This window comes from Perca flavescens, chromosome 24 (genome assembly GCF_004354835.1).
Source record: "Perca flavescens isolate YP-PL-M2 chromosome 24, PFLA_1.0, whole genome shotgun sequence".
Taxonomy (NCBI): Eukaryota; Metazoa; Chordata; class Actinopteri; order Perciformes; family Percidae; genus Perca; species Perca flavescens.
Window position 1 is genome coordinate 1,486,048 of NC_041354.1, and position 16,166 is coordinate 1,502,213.

The following is a 16,166-nucleotide window of genomic DNA, read 5'->3' on the forward strand; positions in this document are numbered from 1 at the left end:
AACACAAAAGCTAACTAGCTGCAATACAAGTTGCATGTTGGTCTAATTTGTAGTCTTACTTGGACTAGCGGAAGAAAAAACTACAACTCCACAGAGCATTTTAACATGCATTATTGGAAACTTAAGACCTGTTTAAAAATGATTTAAGACCAAAAACACAACACCTGAGCAAATGTAAGACTATTTAAGGCATCAAATTAGATTTTTTAAGACCCTGCGGAAACCCTGACCCAAAGAGGACCGTCTCGCCGGCTCAGCAGCGCGCGATGTTCTCGTCGGCGAGCGAGATCAACCTGGCGTCCAACCTGAGCGAGGCGATGGCGGACTGGAGCGACCGGCCCGTGGAGCGGCTGTCTCGCGGCGGCCACCGCGTGGTCTCGGTGTTCCTGGGCTCCATCATGGTGCTGGGCTTCCTCAACAACCTGCTGGTTCTGGTTCTGTTCTGCCGCTTCAAGACGCTGCGCACGCCCGTCAACATGCTGCTGCTCAACATCAGCGTCAGCGACATGCTGGTGTGCGTGTGCGGCACCACGCTGAGCTTCGCCTCCAGCCTGCACGCGCGCTGGCTGTACGGGCGCAGCGGCTGCATGTGGTACGGCTTCGTCAACTCCTGCTTCGGTGAGTTTTACGGTCACGGAAAACCTCCTGGGTACGGAGACCGTGGTGACGTCACAGCACGCTGCCGCTTCAACGAGGTTTAGTTTCTCAAAATATAAAAAAATGACTTAATCAAAAATATTCCAACGTTGTATCCAAAAATGTTGCGAATTCTCTAAAAATTTGTTTTTTAGTCTAAAACAATTTGTGTTTTTGTCTAAAAAAACAAGTCAGATTTTTTGTCTAAAAAAATTCAGATTTTTGTCTAAAAAAATTCAGATTTTTTGTCTAAAAAAATTCAGATTTTTAAATCCAAAAACAAATATAGATTAAGTCTAAAAATTTCAGATTTTTAAGTCTAAAAAAATTCAGATTTGTAGTCTAAAAAAATTCAGATTTGTAGTCTAAAAAAAAATTCAGATTTGTAGTCTAAAAAATTCAGATTTTTTGTCTAAAAATGTTTTTTTGGCAAAACAAATTTAGATTTAAAAAAAAAATTATAAAAATGCTCCTAACTTTTCTGTCCAAAATTAAGATTTTTAGTCAAATATTCAGACTTTCCTTTCAAAAAAAAAATTCTGTCTGAAATATTCAGATTTATATTAAAAAATATTTTTCTAAAATATATTCCAGCAGAGTAACAGCTGTGTGATGAAAACATCTTCAACAGATTAGTATCTGGTTAGTTTCTCGTGTCGTCGACAGAGGTTTCTGATGTTTCTGTTAAAAACTGATAAGTTATTAAATGTTTAGTGATTTTAAATAACAGTTATTGAATGTTTAGTGATTTTAAATAAGGGTTATTAAATGTTTAGTGATTTCAGATAAGAGTTATTAAATGTTTAATGATTTTAAATAACAGTTATTAAATGTTTAGTGATTTTAAAGAGTATTAATCTGTCACGCTGAGACGTTGTGAAGAGATTCCTCCGACTTGATGAAGCAGATCTTCAAGATTAAAAAAAGATCAAAGAGACTCGAGTCACCAGAGATCAGTCAGCTACACATCCGCTTATTAACACATTTCACTGTTCTTCTCTCTCTCTGTGGGTGTGTGTTTGTGTATGTGTCTCTGCATGTGTGTGTGTATGTGTTTCTGCATGTGTGCGTGCATGTGTGTGTGTATATATGTGTCTCTGTATGTGTGTGTGTGTGTGTGTGTATATATATATGTGTCTCTGTATGTGTGTGTGTGTGTGTGTGTGTGTGTGTTAGTGTGTGTGTGTGTCTGCATGGGGAGTGTTACCACAACATGTCTCAAAGGCTGCAGGTCAACAAGTTCTCAAAAACACTGATTTCAGAGATAAGACAATCTCTCATTCACCCACTACATTAACTGTTTATACCATTACAGATCAATATGTACAATCAGTGCAAGATTACAGATCAATATCTATATGTACAATTAGTGCAAGATTACGTTACCTTACATGTCATTTAGCTGACGCTTATATCCAAAGCGACTTACAATTGCTATACTGTATATGTCAGAGGTTGCACTCCTCTGGAGCAACTAGGGGTTAAGTGCCTTGCTCAGGGACACAGTGGTTGATGTATCGCAGTGGGAATTACAAATCAGTATCTACAATCAGTGCCTGGTTACAATATTTGTACAAAATAAATGATATGTAAATAATAAATATGTGTGTGTGTCTGTTTGTGTGTGTGTTTCTGTGTGTGTGTCTGTCTGTCTCTGTGTGTGTGTCTGTTTGTTTGTTTGTGTGTGTGTGTCTGTGCGTCTGTATCTGTGTGTGTGTGTTTCTGTGTGTGTGTGTGTGTATGTATGTATACGCATGTGTCTGTGTGTGTTTCTGTGTGTGTGTGTGTGTGTGTGTGTGTGTGTGTGTGTGTGTGTGTGTGTCTGTTTCTGTGTGTCTGTCTCTGTGAGTGTGTCTGTTTCTGTGTGTGTCTGTGTGTGTGTGTCTGTCTGTGTGTGTGTGTGTGTGTGTGTTTCTGTGTGTGTGTGTGTGTGTGTGTGTGTGTGTGTGTGTGTGTGTGTCTCTGGGTTTTTTGGGGTGGTTAGAGTATTTGTTACGGCGCCTGAAGCCGCCATGTTTGTTTTGAATACATCTCGGAGGCCACAGGTCAACAAGAGGACAATCTCTCCCATTCTTTACTCTCAAAATATTCAGATTTCTCTTCTCAAAACATTATGAACAATTATCTAAAAAAATGACATCTTTTAATTAAAAAAATATTTTTATATATATTTCTTTTTTTTTTAAATATTGGGTCTTTTATTGTGAAAATCTCCTGTCCTCTTCCTGTGTCCTCCCCTGCAGGCATCGTGTCCCTGATGTCCCTGTCCGTGCTGTCCTACGAGCGCTACAGCACGCTGCTGGTGTACAACGCGCGCGTGTCGGACTACAGGAAGCCGCTGCTGACAGTGGGCGGGACCTGGCTCTACTCCGTGCTGTGGACGGCGCCGCCTCTGATTGGCTGGAGCAGCTACGGCCTGGAGGGCGCCGGGACCAGCTGCTCCGTCACGTGGACGCAGCGCACGGCCGCCTCGCACTCGTACGTCATCTGTCTGTTCGTGTTCTGCCTCGCCGTTCCCGTCCTGGTCATGGTGTACTGCTACGGACGCCTGCTGCACGCCGTCAGACACGTCAGTCTCCATTTATTACCTCGCTGTTATCTTATATACTCTTTATTACCTCGCTGTTATCTTATATACTCTTTATTACCTCGCTGTTATCTTATATACTCTTTATTACCACGCTGTTATCTTATATACTCTTTATTACCTCGCTGTTATCTTATATACTCTTTATTACCTCACTATTATCTTATATACTCTTTATTACCACACTATTATCTTATATACTCTTTATTACCTCACTATTATCTTATATACTCTTTATTACCACACTATTATCTTATATACTCTTTATTACCTCACTATTATCTTATATACTCTTTATTACCACACTATTATCTTATATACTCTTTATTACCACACTATTATCTTATATACTCTTTATTACCTCACTATTATCTTATATACTCTTTATTACCTCACTGTTATCTTATATACTCTTTATTACCACACTATTATCTTATATACTCTTTATTACCACACTATTATCTTATATACTCTCTATTACCTCGCTGTTATCTTATATACTCTTTATTACCTCACTGTTATCTTATATACTCTTTATTACCACACTGTTATCTTATATACTCTTTATTACCACACTATTATCTTATATACTCTTTATTACCTCGCTGTTATCTTATATACTCTTTATTACCTCTTTATTACCTCACTATTATCTTATATACTCTTTATTACCACACTATTATCTTATATACTCTTTATTACCACACTATTATCTTATATACTCTTTATTACCTATTGTTATCTTATATTATATTATTACTCTTTATTACCACACTATTATCTTATATACTCTTTATTACCACACTATTATCTTATATACTCTTTATTACCTCTTTATTACCTCACTATTATCTTATATACTCTTTATTACCACACTATTATCTTATATACTCTTTATTACCACACTATTATCTTATATACTCTTTATTACCACACTATTATCTTATATACTCTTTATTACCTCACTGTTATCTTATATACTCTTTATTACCACACTATTATCTTATATACTCTTTATTACCTCGCTGTTATCTTATATACTCTTTATTACCACACTATTATCTTATATACTCTTTATTACCTCACTATTATCTTATATACTCTTTATTACCACACTATCATCTTATATACTCTTTATTACCACACTATTATCTTATATACTCTTTATTACCTCACTGTTATCTTATATACTCTTTATTACCACACTATTATCTTATATACTCTTTATTACCACACTATTATCTTATATACTCTTTATTACCACACTATCATCTTATATACTCTTTATTACCACACTATTATCTTATATACTCTTTATTACCTCACTGTTATCTTATATACTCTCTATTACCTCACTGTTATCTTATATACTCTTTATTACCTCACTATTATCTTATACTCTTTATTACCTCGCAGTTATCTTATATACTCTTTATTACCTCGCTGTTATCTTATATACTCTTTATTACCTCACTGTTATCTTATACTCTTTATTACCTCACTATTATCTTCTACTCTTTATTACCTGACTATTATCTTATACTCTTTATTACCTCGCTGTTATCTTACATACTCTTTATTACCTCGCTGTTACCTTACATACTCTTTATTACCTCACTATTATCTTCTACTCTTTATTACCTCGCTGTTATCTTATACTCTTTATTACCTCTTTATTACCTCGCTGTTATCTTATACTCTTTATTACCTCTTTATTACCTCACTATTATCTTATACTCTTTATTACCTCGCTGTTATCTTACATACTCTTTATTACCTCGCTGTTATCTTACATACTCTTTATTACCTCGCTGTTATCTTACATACTCTTTATTACCTCGCTGTTATCTTACATACTCTTTATTACCTCGCTGTTATCTTACATACTCTTTATTACCTACTCTTTATTTACATACTTTTATCTTACATACTCTTTATTACCTCGCTGTTATCTTACATACTCTTTATCTTACATACTCTTTATTACCTCGCTGTTATCTTACATACTCTTTATCTTACATACTCTTTATTACCTCGCTGTTATCTTACATACTCTTTATTACCTCGCCTTTATCTTACATACTCTTTATTACCTCGCTGTTATCTTACATACTCTTTATTACCTCGCTGTTATCTTACATACTCTTTATTACCTCGCCTTTATCTTACATACTCTTTATTACCTCGCTGTTATCTTACATACTCTTTATTACCTCGCTGTTATCTTACATACTCTTTATCTTACATACTCTTTATTACCTCGCTGTTATCTTACATACTCTTTATCTTACATACTCTTTATTACCTCGCTGTTATCTTACATACTCTTTATCTTACATACTCTTTATTACCTCGCTGTTATCTTACATACTCTTTATTACCTCGCTGTTATCTTACATACTCTTTATTACCTCGCTGTTATCTAATATACTCTTTATTACCTCTTTATTACCTCGCTGTTATCTTATATACTCTTTATTACCTCTTTATTACCACACTATTATCTTATATACACTCTTTATTATCTCGCTATTATCTTATATACTCTTTATTTAAAAAAATGGCAGACCTTTGTTGTGTCTGTAAGATAGTTTCTGCCCTGCGTTGTGTCTGTGAGGGAGTTTCTGCCCTGCGTTGTGTCTGTGAGGGAGTTTCTGCCCTGTGTTGTGTCTGTAAGGTAGTTTCTGACCTGTGTTGTGTCTGTGAGGGAGTTTCTGACCCGTGTTGTGTCTGTGAGGCAGTTTCTGCCCTGCGTTGTGTCTGTAAGGGAGTTTCTGACCTGTGTTGTGTCTGTGAGGCAGTTTCTGCCCTGCGTTGTGTCTGTAAGGGAGTTTCTGACCTGTGTTGTGTCTTCCAGGTGGGTCAGGTTCGGCGCTTGGCAGCCCGCCGCAGAGAGCTGCACATCCTGTTGATGGTGTTCACCACGGTGGTGTGCTACCTGCTCTGCTGGCTGCCGTACGGCGTGGTCGCCATGGTAGCCACCTTCGGCCGGCCGGGAGCCGTCAGCCCGGTCGCCACGGTCGTCCCGTCGCTGCTCGCCAAGAGCAGCACCGTCATCAACCCCGTCATCTACATCCTCATGAACAAACAGGTCAGTACGGAGGGAAGAACATTACTAAATAACATGAGAATTTTATTCATTCATATTTCTAGAAAAAATGGATAAATGTCAGGTATGTTTTTGTATCTAAAGTAAAGAGCATTTTTCCTTCTTGTGAAATGTGTAAAAGAAAATTAAAAATTCAGAATTTTTTTAAAACTGTCAAAAAAAAAATATTTATTTTATAATAATAATAATAAAGAAAATAATTTAAAAAAAATCAAATGAAATGACTAGACTTAATTTAAAATTAAAATAATGTAATGAAACAATTGAGAAAAAGTAATTTAAAAAAAGTCAGAAAAGTTTAAAAATAAAGTGAAAAAAAAAAAAAAATTTAATAAATATTTTTAGAAAAATTAAGTAAATGTCAGAAAGTAATGTAAAAAATGGTATCTTAACTTAAGACCATTTTTCTTTTTGTGAAATGTGTAAAAGAAAATTCAAAATAAAATAATGCAGTATGGAGGGAGGGAGGAAGTGGAGGGAGAAACGTGAGTCTGGTATCCAGAGAAACTGGGCAGGCCGAGTGTGATGAGGGTTCAGATTGGGTTTTCTCATGGTGGGCAGTTTTGGCCTTCTGAGTCCCTTTCATCATGGAGGTCACCCTTCTATCACAGACCACCATCCCGGTTCCTGGGGTCCGCCCTGCCAGAAACATGGCCGTCTGGACCATAGACTGTATAATATTATCATTAATTTATTAATGGACAAAGCATCCGCTTCAGCCAAGCGCTGCAAATGCAGAAGTGCCTTAAACCTCGCCTGACAAGCCAGACCCACATCCAGATGTTGGGTCTGGGGACTCACCATTGGCTGGGCTCAATCAGAGGGGGCGGGATAAACTGTTGTCTTTCAGATTCACTCTGCACGCAATAGGATAGCGCTCCAACCAATCAGAGCAACGAAGAAGATAGCGGAGCTAGTTGATAGGTTAAACTCTAAACTCCGAACACATCTCCCTTTTTTAAGAATGACTTCAGTGCCGTTCTTTGTTCTTTTCTCAAAGAAAAGCTGAACTCCAAGTCTTCCAGAAGACCCCTGTTCACCAGCAGCAGCAGCCATAAGCCCCGCCCACCCACTCTATACACGATGTTATTGGCCTGACCAGAGTTTGGTTTTTCCAGCTCGCAAGCCAACGTAGAGTCCCTAGACCCCCCCTGGCTGCAAATTACATTTGCTGCCACTAGGGTGGTCTAGATTTCTAGGCTACCTTAAACCTGCATCCTATCTGAATACCAGCAGGGGGCGACATGTGCTGTTACTGTAGAAGTCTATGAGAAAGTGACCCACTTCTCTCTGTAAACATCTTCATAAGCTTATGGTCTCAGTCGCTAGTTTTGAGTCTTCTGCAACACAGAATGATGTTCATGTTTTGAATTATAGTCTCGTTGATTTTAAAATCGGCGATAAAGCGGGGGTGTTTTAGGGCGTGGCTATGATGGGATTGAGTGTAAGCAGCTCCTCCCTCTTGTCTAAAATCGTCTGCACTCCCAGATCAGTCTGGCATCTTGAGATAGAGATTAAAAAAACCCGCACTGGAGGCTTTTCTCGGAGGAAAAGATGTTTTTGCTCTTCTTCCAACTGGTTGATTTGTAACCTGACTCCGCCAGATGGATCGCTTCGCATTTGCTCGGCATATCCATCTGGGAACTTACCGTTGGAGAACTTTTGGGCAGAACCATCTGTCTATCACCACCTATAGTTGGTGATAGACGGGCCAAATCAACCAATCGGATCAACGAAGCGTATGAAAATACAACCACAAGCCAGGCTACCCCTGCTGCTGCTGCTGCAGACAAAGCATAGCTCGTTAGCTCAGCAAGCTAGCAACATGTCGGTTAAGGAGATTTGCCGTTTGTGTAACGAGAATTTAGGAATAAAAGAATAAAAGACCCCATTTCAGGTTCCCGGTCTATATTCCAAAAGAAAAAAGCATTAGCGAGCAGCTAACAGAATTAGGGCTACCGCTGTCTGAAAATCCTGGTTAGCTGATTGGTTAAACCATCTGTCTATCACCACCTAAACCCACCTCAAAACCAACGCTGATTGGTCGGTCGTTTGGCTAACGGCTCCAAATTTTCTCTCTCTCAAGATGCCAGACTGATCTGGGAGGAGAACTGGAGCTCGCCAGATCAGGATGGTCTCACCAGGCTAGTTGATTTGGCCCGTCTATCACCAACTATAGGTGGTGATAGACAGATGGTTCATCCAATCAGATAACCAGGATTTTTGCCCCTTCCCAAAAGTTCTCCAACGGAAAGTTCCCAGATGGATATGCCGAGCTAATGCGAAGCGATCCATCTGGCGGAGTCAGCGTCTGACCCGATCGGTTCTTGTACGAGGATTTACAACACTGCCCGATTTGTTCCCCGCTTCCGGTCGATAGCCTCCACAGCCAAGCTAACGTTAGTTTAGCTAACAGCTAATTCGGCTAACCGCTAGCTGAGACAGCATGTAATAACTTTAAAAGACCCTCAAAATAAAACTTGAAAATAACAGTTAACATATATAACAGCTGTTACGTCAGCTCTACTTTACTTGTGCTCATTTAAAATACAATCACTCAATATTTGTCTTTATTGTTATTACTGTAAAGTCTTAATGTAGCTGCTTCTCCCATTAAGTTTGACTTAACGTCATTTTGGAATGAATCTAGCTGTTAGCTTCCCGGTGGAGGCTAGCGTGGAAAAGATCGGGCAGTGTCGTATCCTCGCTAAAACAGTATTATCATCTGCGCATGAGCAGAATGGATCGTGTACCGACAGTCAGGTTAGTCTGGCTGGGCTGAGGGTTCGTGAATTCGTGCTAACGGTTGGGTGTCCGCCTTGTTGATACGAGGGACTGGTGGAGAGATTGTGATTGGCTTTCCTTGTGAGTGGGATGTTGTGAGGGAGGGTAGAGGTCCCTCTCCCTTTGGGATGGAGGAGTTGGGTTGATTCTGGGTCACTCGGTACCGGTTTAGGTTTCCTGAGCTGGGTAGGTTCCTCAGGGGAAAAGGGGAGTAGGAAGGCCTGTTCTCTGAGGGGTAGGATTGGTGAAAGCTGTGGATTTTGGGCAGGGTGAGATCTGGGTGACTGGTTCAGGGCCCCCATGTGACTTTCTGAGCCCGTTGTGGGAGGGGGGAGGGATGTGTTTAGGGCAGTGGTTTTCAACCACTGTGCTTAGGCACACTAGTGTGCCGTGAGAGATCGTCCTGTGTGTCATGAGAAATTATCAGATTTTACTTTATTGGTACAACAATTTTTTTTATTGAGTTACTGCAAATAATTTGCCATTGTTGCGCATCTGTGCCTCAATATGATGACTGGCAGAGAAATTAAATACTATTCTGTATCAGTAGGTGGCAGTATAGCGCAATAATGACCTCGTTGATTTAAGACAATAGAATTACTGCCACTGTCACCTTTCCCGCGCATCCCGCACTGACAGGATGTAAGCAGTAGGGCCCGAGATCATCGATGTAAGCCTGCAAAAGCGATGGATACATTTTAAAAAAAGATTCTGATCTTATTAGGCTACAATGTGTCATTTTGGTACATTTTTGGTTGGTGGTGTGCCATGGCTCAAAAAAGGTTGAAAAACACTGGTTTAGGGACCCTGGGCTGGGTGGTCGTGGTCATGGTGACCAGTATGACCAGTAGGATCGGGTGAAAGGATGATGGTGTGAGTCAGAGGAGTTCTGGGTGGGTGGTGGTTTGGGCCCTGATGTCCAGAAAATTGTATGAAAATAAAAAATTAGACAATTAATTAATGCAGAAAAGCCCACATTTAAAACGAAAATAAATCAGAGGAAGTAAAAAGTAATAAAACACAGGAAACGATTTCAGAGAAATTGAGAAAAAAGGTAACTGAATTTGGGGCGACCTCTGGCTCACCCAGTGGGAGCGTTCGCCCCACGTAGGCCGAGTCCTGCAGCGGCGCAGGGTTCGAGTCCGACCTGCTGCCCATCATCCCCCCATCTCTCTCCCGCTTTCATATCTATCCACTTTCTAAATAAAAAGGGAAAAGTCCCAAAAATTATAAAAAAAAAAAAAAAAAAAAAAAAAAATGGATCTACATGTTCTGTATCTAAACTAAAGAGCTTTTTTCTTTTTGAAAAATCTTTAAAAATTAAATAAAAATGAAAACATTAAGCCGAAAAAAAAGCTCAAAATTTCTTTTTGTGAAAAATTTAAAAAATAAAGACGTGCACCAGGAGAAAGAAAAAATGAAAAATTAAATTCAGAATAAAAATCTGAAAATCAGAAATTTAATATGAAAAATAAATTAATACAAAAAGCCCAAATTTCAGAGTAAAATTAAAGAAAATGTCAAAATCAGAGAAAGTTATGTTAACAAATGGATAACAAAGTTTAAATAAATAGATAAATTGAGAACAAAGTAAAAATTTATATTTCAGATTCGAAGTAAAGGTTTCTTTTTTGTGAAATATTTAAATATATATATTTTTTAAATGCTAATAAATTCAAAATTAATTTAAAAAAAATTTAGCTGAGGAAAAAAATTAATTTCTTTTTGTGAGAAGTTAAAAAAAATAACACAAACTGAACTTTTAAGAGTCTAAATCATTTTAAAATGTGTAAATAAATTACTGAAGTATAAAAGTGCTCTACTTACTCATAATAATGTAGTTCTTTTCTTAAAGAGACAGTACACCCAAAGAGATGCTAATGCAGATGCTAACGTAGATGCTAAAGTATGGACAGGTGAACTCTGACACACAGGTGTTACAAACTGGCAGTTTATTTAGTTTTCCTCCAAACATAAAAAAAAAACATGAACGTGCAGCACCAAACCTCCGTTTCTTTTTAACACATTTAACACGTTGACGGATTAAATCTCAAAAAGTTAGATCCTGTTAGCTTCAGATTTGTGTTTCACGTTGAACAAACTCAACAGAGTTTAAGCTCTTAATCTGCAGATGGTCTTCAATTTAACGCCCGACAGCGTCTGAGTTGTTCAAACATGTAATTGTCTCGGCCAGAACACACGTTGGCAGCGTATCAAGTCTCTAACGATGCATTCAGGGGCCCCTGGGTTTATTTATAGTCGTCATGGCCGCCTGGTTTCACAAAGAGACAGAAAAATAATAACGAACTCCTTTCAGTCAGAGTTAACGAACGTGTGAAACGCTGTCAGCTGGAAACACAGCCGGTGTGAACGGATACACAAGCTTGATTCTGCCAAAAATAACATTTTGACGAATTAAATATGGTGAAAAGTGAGAATTAATTAATTTTTTTTATAAGTGCAAATTAGAAAATATTTTTTTTTTTAACTGACAAAACAACTTAATTGATGACAAAAATAGTTGTGGTTAGTTTGAGTAATTGTGGCAGCGTAATGCTTACCTCGTTTTAGGAGTTTAAATCTCCCAGCAGCTACTGAATGCAGCTCAAGAGACATTCAGAGACCAAAACTCTTTGGGAAAAACCTTTATTTTCCACCTAAAGTCTAAACTCTGATGCTCGTTAAAGGGTAACTTGTTAGTTTTCTCTCAACCTGGACCCTGTTTTCTCATGTTTTAGTATCCAAGTGACTGATGGGGACAAAAAGCTTTTGACACTGGTAAGATATTAAGCAAGTTTTTGTCAGTTAGTGTCCTCTTAAAGTTGTGTTGTTGCCACTGACAGACTCAGATTATTATTCTAAGTGTCTGACAACATTATGGGATGGATCCCTACAGAGATAGACCTTTTAGTTGAAGAGTAAGATCCTTTTAGTTTAACATGAAACTGCCCCGAAATCACCATCACCAAACTCCACCAGACTCCATGTAAATAATCAGGACTTTTAGCGTGTATACAGCCAGCATATCTCCACATGTAAATGGGTGAATTAAAGGTTTATTTCAACCAAACCAGAGTGGTGATTGTTGGAACAGTGGAAAGATGAACCAAGACGGCTTTTTGGTAGTTTAATTTAGTTTCTGTCCACATTAAATGAAGTGTGTTTTACGATGTTAAAAAGTCCTGATTATTTACATGGAGTCTGGTGGAAATAAGCTGGCTCTATACACGCTAGAAGTCCTGATTATTTACGTGGAGTTTGGTGATGGTGATTTTGGGGCTGTTTCATGTTAAACTAAAAGGATCTTACTCTTTAACTTAAAGGTCTATCTCTGTAGGGATCCATCCCATAATGTTGTCAGACACTTAGAATAATAACCTGAGTCTGTCAGCGGCAACAACACAACTTTAAGAGGACTCTAACAGACACAAAAACAAGACAAGACATGACCTCCAGGTTGAAAAGAACCTGTAAATTACCCTTTAACCTCTGACGTGTCGGGACAGCGGAGCGCCCTGAAGCCGCTGAGCGTGACCTTCCCCTTGGCGGTCAGCTGATCGCGCCCCCCCACGTTGATCCTCTGGATCAGCAGCTTCTCGTACAGCAGCGGGTGGTAGGCGCCCAGCGTGCACGCCGCGTCCTGGTAGTTCTCGTAGTAGTGACACCGGTCGGTCCGACGCACCGACGGCAGGAACTCGTACACGCTGACCTCGCGGCACAGTGACATCATCAACACGATACCTGGGACACACAGAGAGAGAGAGAAAACAAACCAACCTTTAATTGGAATAAAATATTAAAATATATTCGTTAATAATTTAAATATGTTGAATGAAAAAATAATCAAATTAAATTTTTGTTTTTCATTTGGAGGCCACAGTTCTGAGACAAAAGGGTTTTAAAGGGGATAACATGAACATGAATAAAAAAAAAAACATTAAATAAAATAAAAAATAATAAAATACAAAAAAATAAAAAATAATAAAATCAATTAAAAAATATCTTGAATATATAAAAAAAAAAAGATTGTTTTGGGGATCTGTTATTATAAAGTTGTTTTTAGAAGAGGCTCTGAAGTGTCAACGAACAGACTTTAATTCTGCCAAAAATAACATTTTGAGGAATCAGATTTGGTGAAAAATTACTTTATTTCACTTATATAATTTCTTTAAATTAAATGTAAATTAGAAAATACTTTCTGAAGAGTTTTTACTGACTAAAATGACTTAGTTGCCGTTGGAGTAATCGTAACCCTTTCATAAACCAGACTAATAATAATAATAATAATAATCTGTGTAATTACTGAACCAACAGCTACTTTGTGCATGTTTCTATGCACCCAGGGTCCAAGATTAAGCACAATGTTCAATAAAATAAAGTTAGAAATGATTTCCTTTCATTGTTTTTGAATCCAACGAGCAGTTTGTTGTATTTTAGCAGAACTGAGAACTCTTTAATATCTGATTATACATCCAAAGTTATCTCGTTATCACCATATTCAACAAACTTATCACACATATCGCACAGTAAAAAGACACTAGAGTTTTTGACATCATCTATATTTACATCCTGTTCTGAAATCCAAAATGAACAAACTGCGGTGAGGAAAACGCAACACAGACACAACCACACACACACAGACAGAGACACACACACACACACACACACACAGGCAGACACACACACAGAGACAACCACACAGTTTTATTTCAGGTCAGCAGGATCTGTTTGTTCTGATTATTAATAACCGATTATTAATAATTGATCATAAATATCTGATCATTACTATCTGATCACTGATTGGTTCCCAGTTCTACCGCTGCTTCCTGCTGCTGTTTGGATGTAACAACGCGCTGACGGAGAACGCCCCGACCTCGGTGCAGTCCAAGACCACCGTGGTGCAGCTCAACCGCCGAGTCTGTGACGCCAGCCCCCCCGCCATCATCGCCACGACAACACTCGCCATCGCCACGACAACACTCCCCGCCGCCGCAGAGGAAACCGTGACGGACGAAACAAACGCCACCGAGCCGCCGCTGTGATGTCATCCGGTGAGTCCAAACACGAAATACAGAAATATATTAAAATAAATAAAAAGTAAAACTTAGAGGATGAATTATAAAGATAAACACGAACGCAATGTTTTGTTGTTTCTCAAAAATATTAAAATAAGTATGTAAAATGTTTTTTAATTAATATTTCAAGTTTTAACATTAGTTTAATTTCAGATTATGAACCATAAAGATAAACTAAATAATAACACCAACAAATCAGAGTCACTCAAGATTTTACATTAAAATTACAAAAAAAAGTCATGAAATTAATTTAAAAATATAATAAAATAGAGTCTGAGTCAAACACTGACATGGATACATTTTATTAATTCAATTTAATTAATGACAAAAAAGTTTTAGATTTAATATAAAAGATTAAAATCAACAAAAGTCGTATAAAGTGTTCATTAATTTTTAATGTTACACATATTTTAATAATTTAAACTTCCATAACTTAGTTTAAACAATAAATAAATATTTAAAAAAGATTAAAAAAAGAAGTTTACCACAAAAACTTGTAAACTGCACAACTCTATTTTAATAATTTATTCATGAAATAAATTTGGTTTAAAATAGTTTTATTTCAGCAAACTGAAAAATTCAACAAAATATATATTTGAAATATTTAAAATGTATTTATTATTTTTATATTTATAAATTTAAAACACTAAACATAGTCAGCAAATAAATTCAACAAAATATTTAAAATATGTATTTTATTTATATACATTATTTAAAATCCTAGTGAATAAAGCTGATAAAACAATATATTGAATACAATATATAATTTAATTATAAAATTATAAACGTTTTTATTTTAAAGACTAAATATAAATTCTTTCAGTATAATTAAGCATTTTATAACAAACTTAATCAACATTTTAAACTTGCAAAGTTTTTATTCAAGCAACAAAAAAAATACACATTTAAACATTAACTGTAGTGAAGATGTTTAAAACTAAACTTATATTTAAAAAAATCAAAAATACACAACTCTGTTTTAAATTAGCAAAACAGACATTTTAAAAGTTTCATTATGAGTGTAACTTCTAAACATCAACTATATTTTTAAACTAATTAGAGTATTGGCAAATTTCAAGTGTAAAAGTTGTATTTCTAGCAAACTCATAAGTGTTTTAATGTAATATTTTAGAGTTGCAAGTTGGAGTCGAACCAGCGTCTGCTGCAGCAAGAAGACACACCGAGCAAACACTCTTACTGGGTGAGCTAAAGGAGGACCAGGATGTCAAGTAGAGAGAAAACACACACAATAAAATGTGAATATTTTTCTATGTCTCTTGTTTGTTTTGTAACTGTCTGCTGTAAAGTTTAAATAAAGTTCTGTGATACTTTATTTCTAATTACTTCGGAACGAAATCATTGTATTACATTTTATTTAGAACTTCTTTGTTAATTAATATTTATTTACTTTATTAATTACTGTTTTTTATACAGTTTTTTTTTTTTTTTTTTACACATGTAGCACACACAATTATTTGTTAGATATTTTGGTCAATTAATATATATATTTTTTAATTGTTATGTTTCAACATAGCTTTAATTTTGTCATTTAATTCTTGAATCTTTCAACATTAAAATTACTTATTTTGATTATTTAAGTTCTGTATTAATTAAAAAAAAATTATATTTAAAGTTTAACTTGCTTTAAACTACAAATCATTCAGAATTACTTTCAGAATACAGGATAATTAATAAAATAAATATAATTTAGGGTTGAGTTAAATCTTGAAATTTCACATTTGAAACATTTAGTAGTTAATATTTTAATTTTTTTAGCGTCAAGACAATTTACAAATTTTTTATTTGATTACTTTTAAAGAATTATATTTTGTTAAATCTTAAATATAAAATATTTTTAATTATCTGATAATAAAAGTTTTATACAATTTTATTTACAATAGTGTTAAAATTTGCATTATTATATACCATAGTTGAGTAGTTAAATTGTATATTTACATTTAAACTGAGTTTTTAT

The 16,166-nt window shown here is 36.3% G+C and overlaps 2 protein-coding genes across 2 annotated transcripts in view; one reads left to right on the forward strand and one right to left on the reverse strand.

Moving 5' to 3' along the window:
• Positions 1 to 15,537, forward strand: tmtops2a (teleost multiple tissue opsin 2a). The gene is made up of 5 exons (XM_028571787.1): positions 1 to 618; positions 2,880 to 3,205; positions 6,081 to 6,314; positions 13,928 to 14,167; positions 15,324 to 15,537. Exons 1-4 carry the CDS (start codon positions 267 to 269, stop codon positions 14,156 to 14,158), a joined length of 1,143 nt encoding a protein of 380 aa, XP_028427588.1. The 5' UTR covers positions 1 to 266; the 3' UTR covers positions 14,159 to 14,167; positions 15,324 to 15,537.
• Positions 12,491 to 16,166, reverse strand: part of st6gal2b (ST6 beta-galactosamide alpha-2,6-sialyltranferase 2b) — a 16,018-nt gene continuing 12,342 nt past the window's right edge. The window contains exon 8 of the mRNA XM_028571786.1: positions 12,491 to 12,857. Within this exon, the coding sequence (XP_028427587.1) occupies positions 12,592 to 12,857 (266 nt within the window). The 3' untranslated portion in view covers positions 12,491 to 12,591. The remainder of the gene's footprint in view (positions 12,858 to 16,166) is intronic.

What these genes read in the sequence shown, in the direction of transcription:
- tmtops2a (XM_028571787.1), top strand. Translation starts at nt 267, where the DNA reads ATGTTCTCGTCGGCGAGCGAGATCAACCTGGCGTCCAACCTGAGCGAG. An exon ending in TGCTGCACGCCGTCAGACAC is followed by an intron (nt 3,206 to 6,080) that starts GTCAGTCTCCAT and finishes TGTGTCTTCCAG; the next exon opens with GTGGGTCAGGTTCGGCGCTT. An exon ending in ACATCCTCATGAACAAACAG is followed by an intron (nt 6,315 to 13,927) that starts GTCAGTACGGAG and finishes ATTGGTTCCCAG; the next exon opens with TTCTACCGCTGCTTCCTGCT.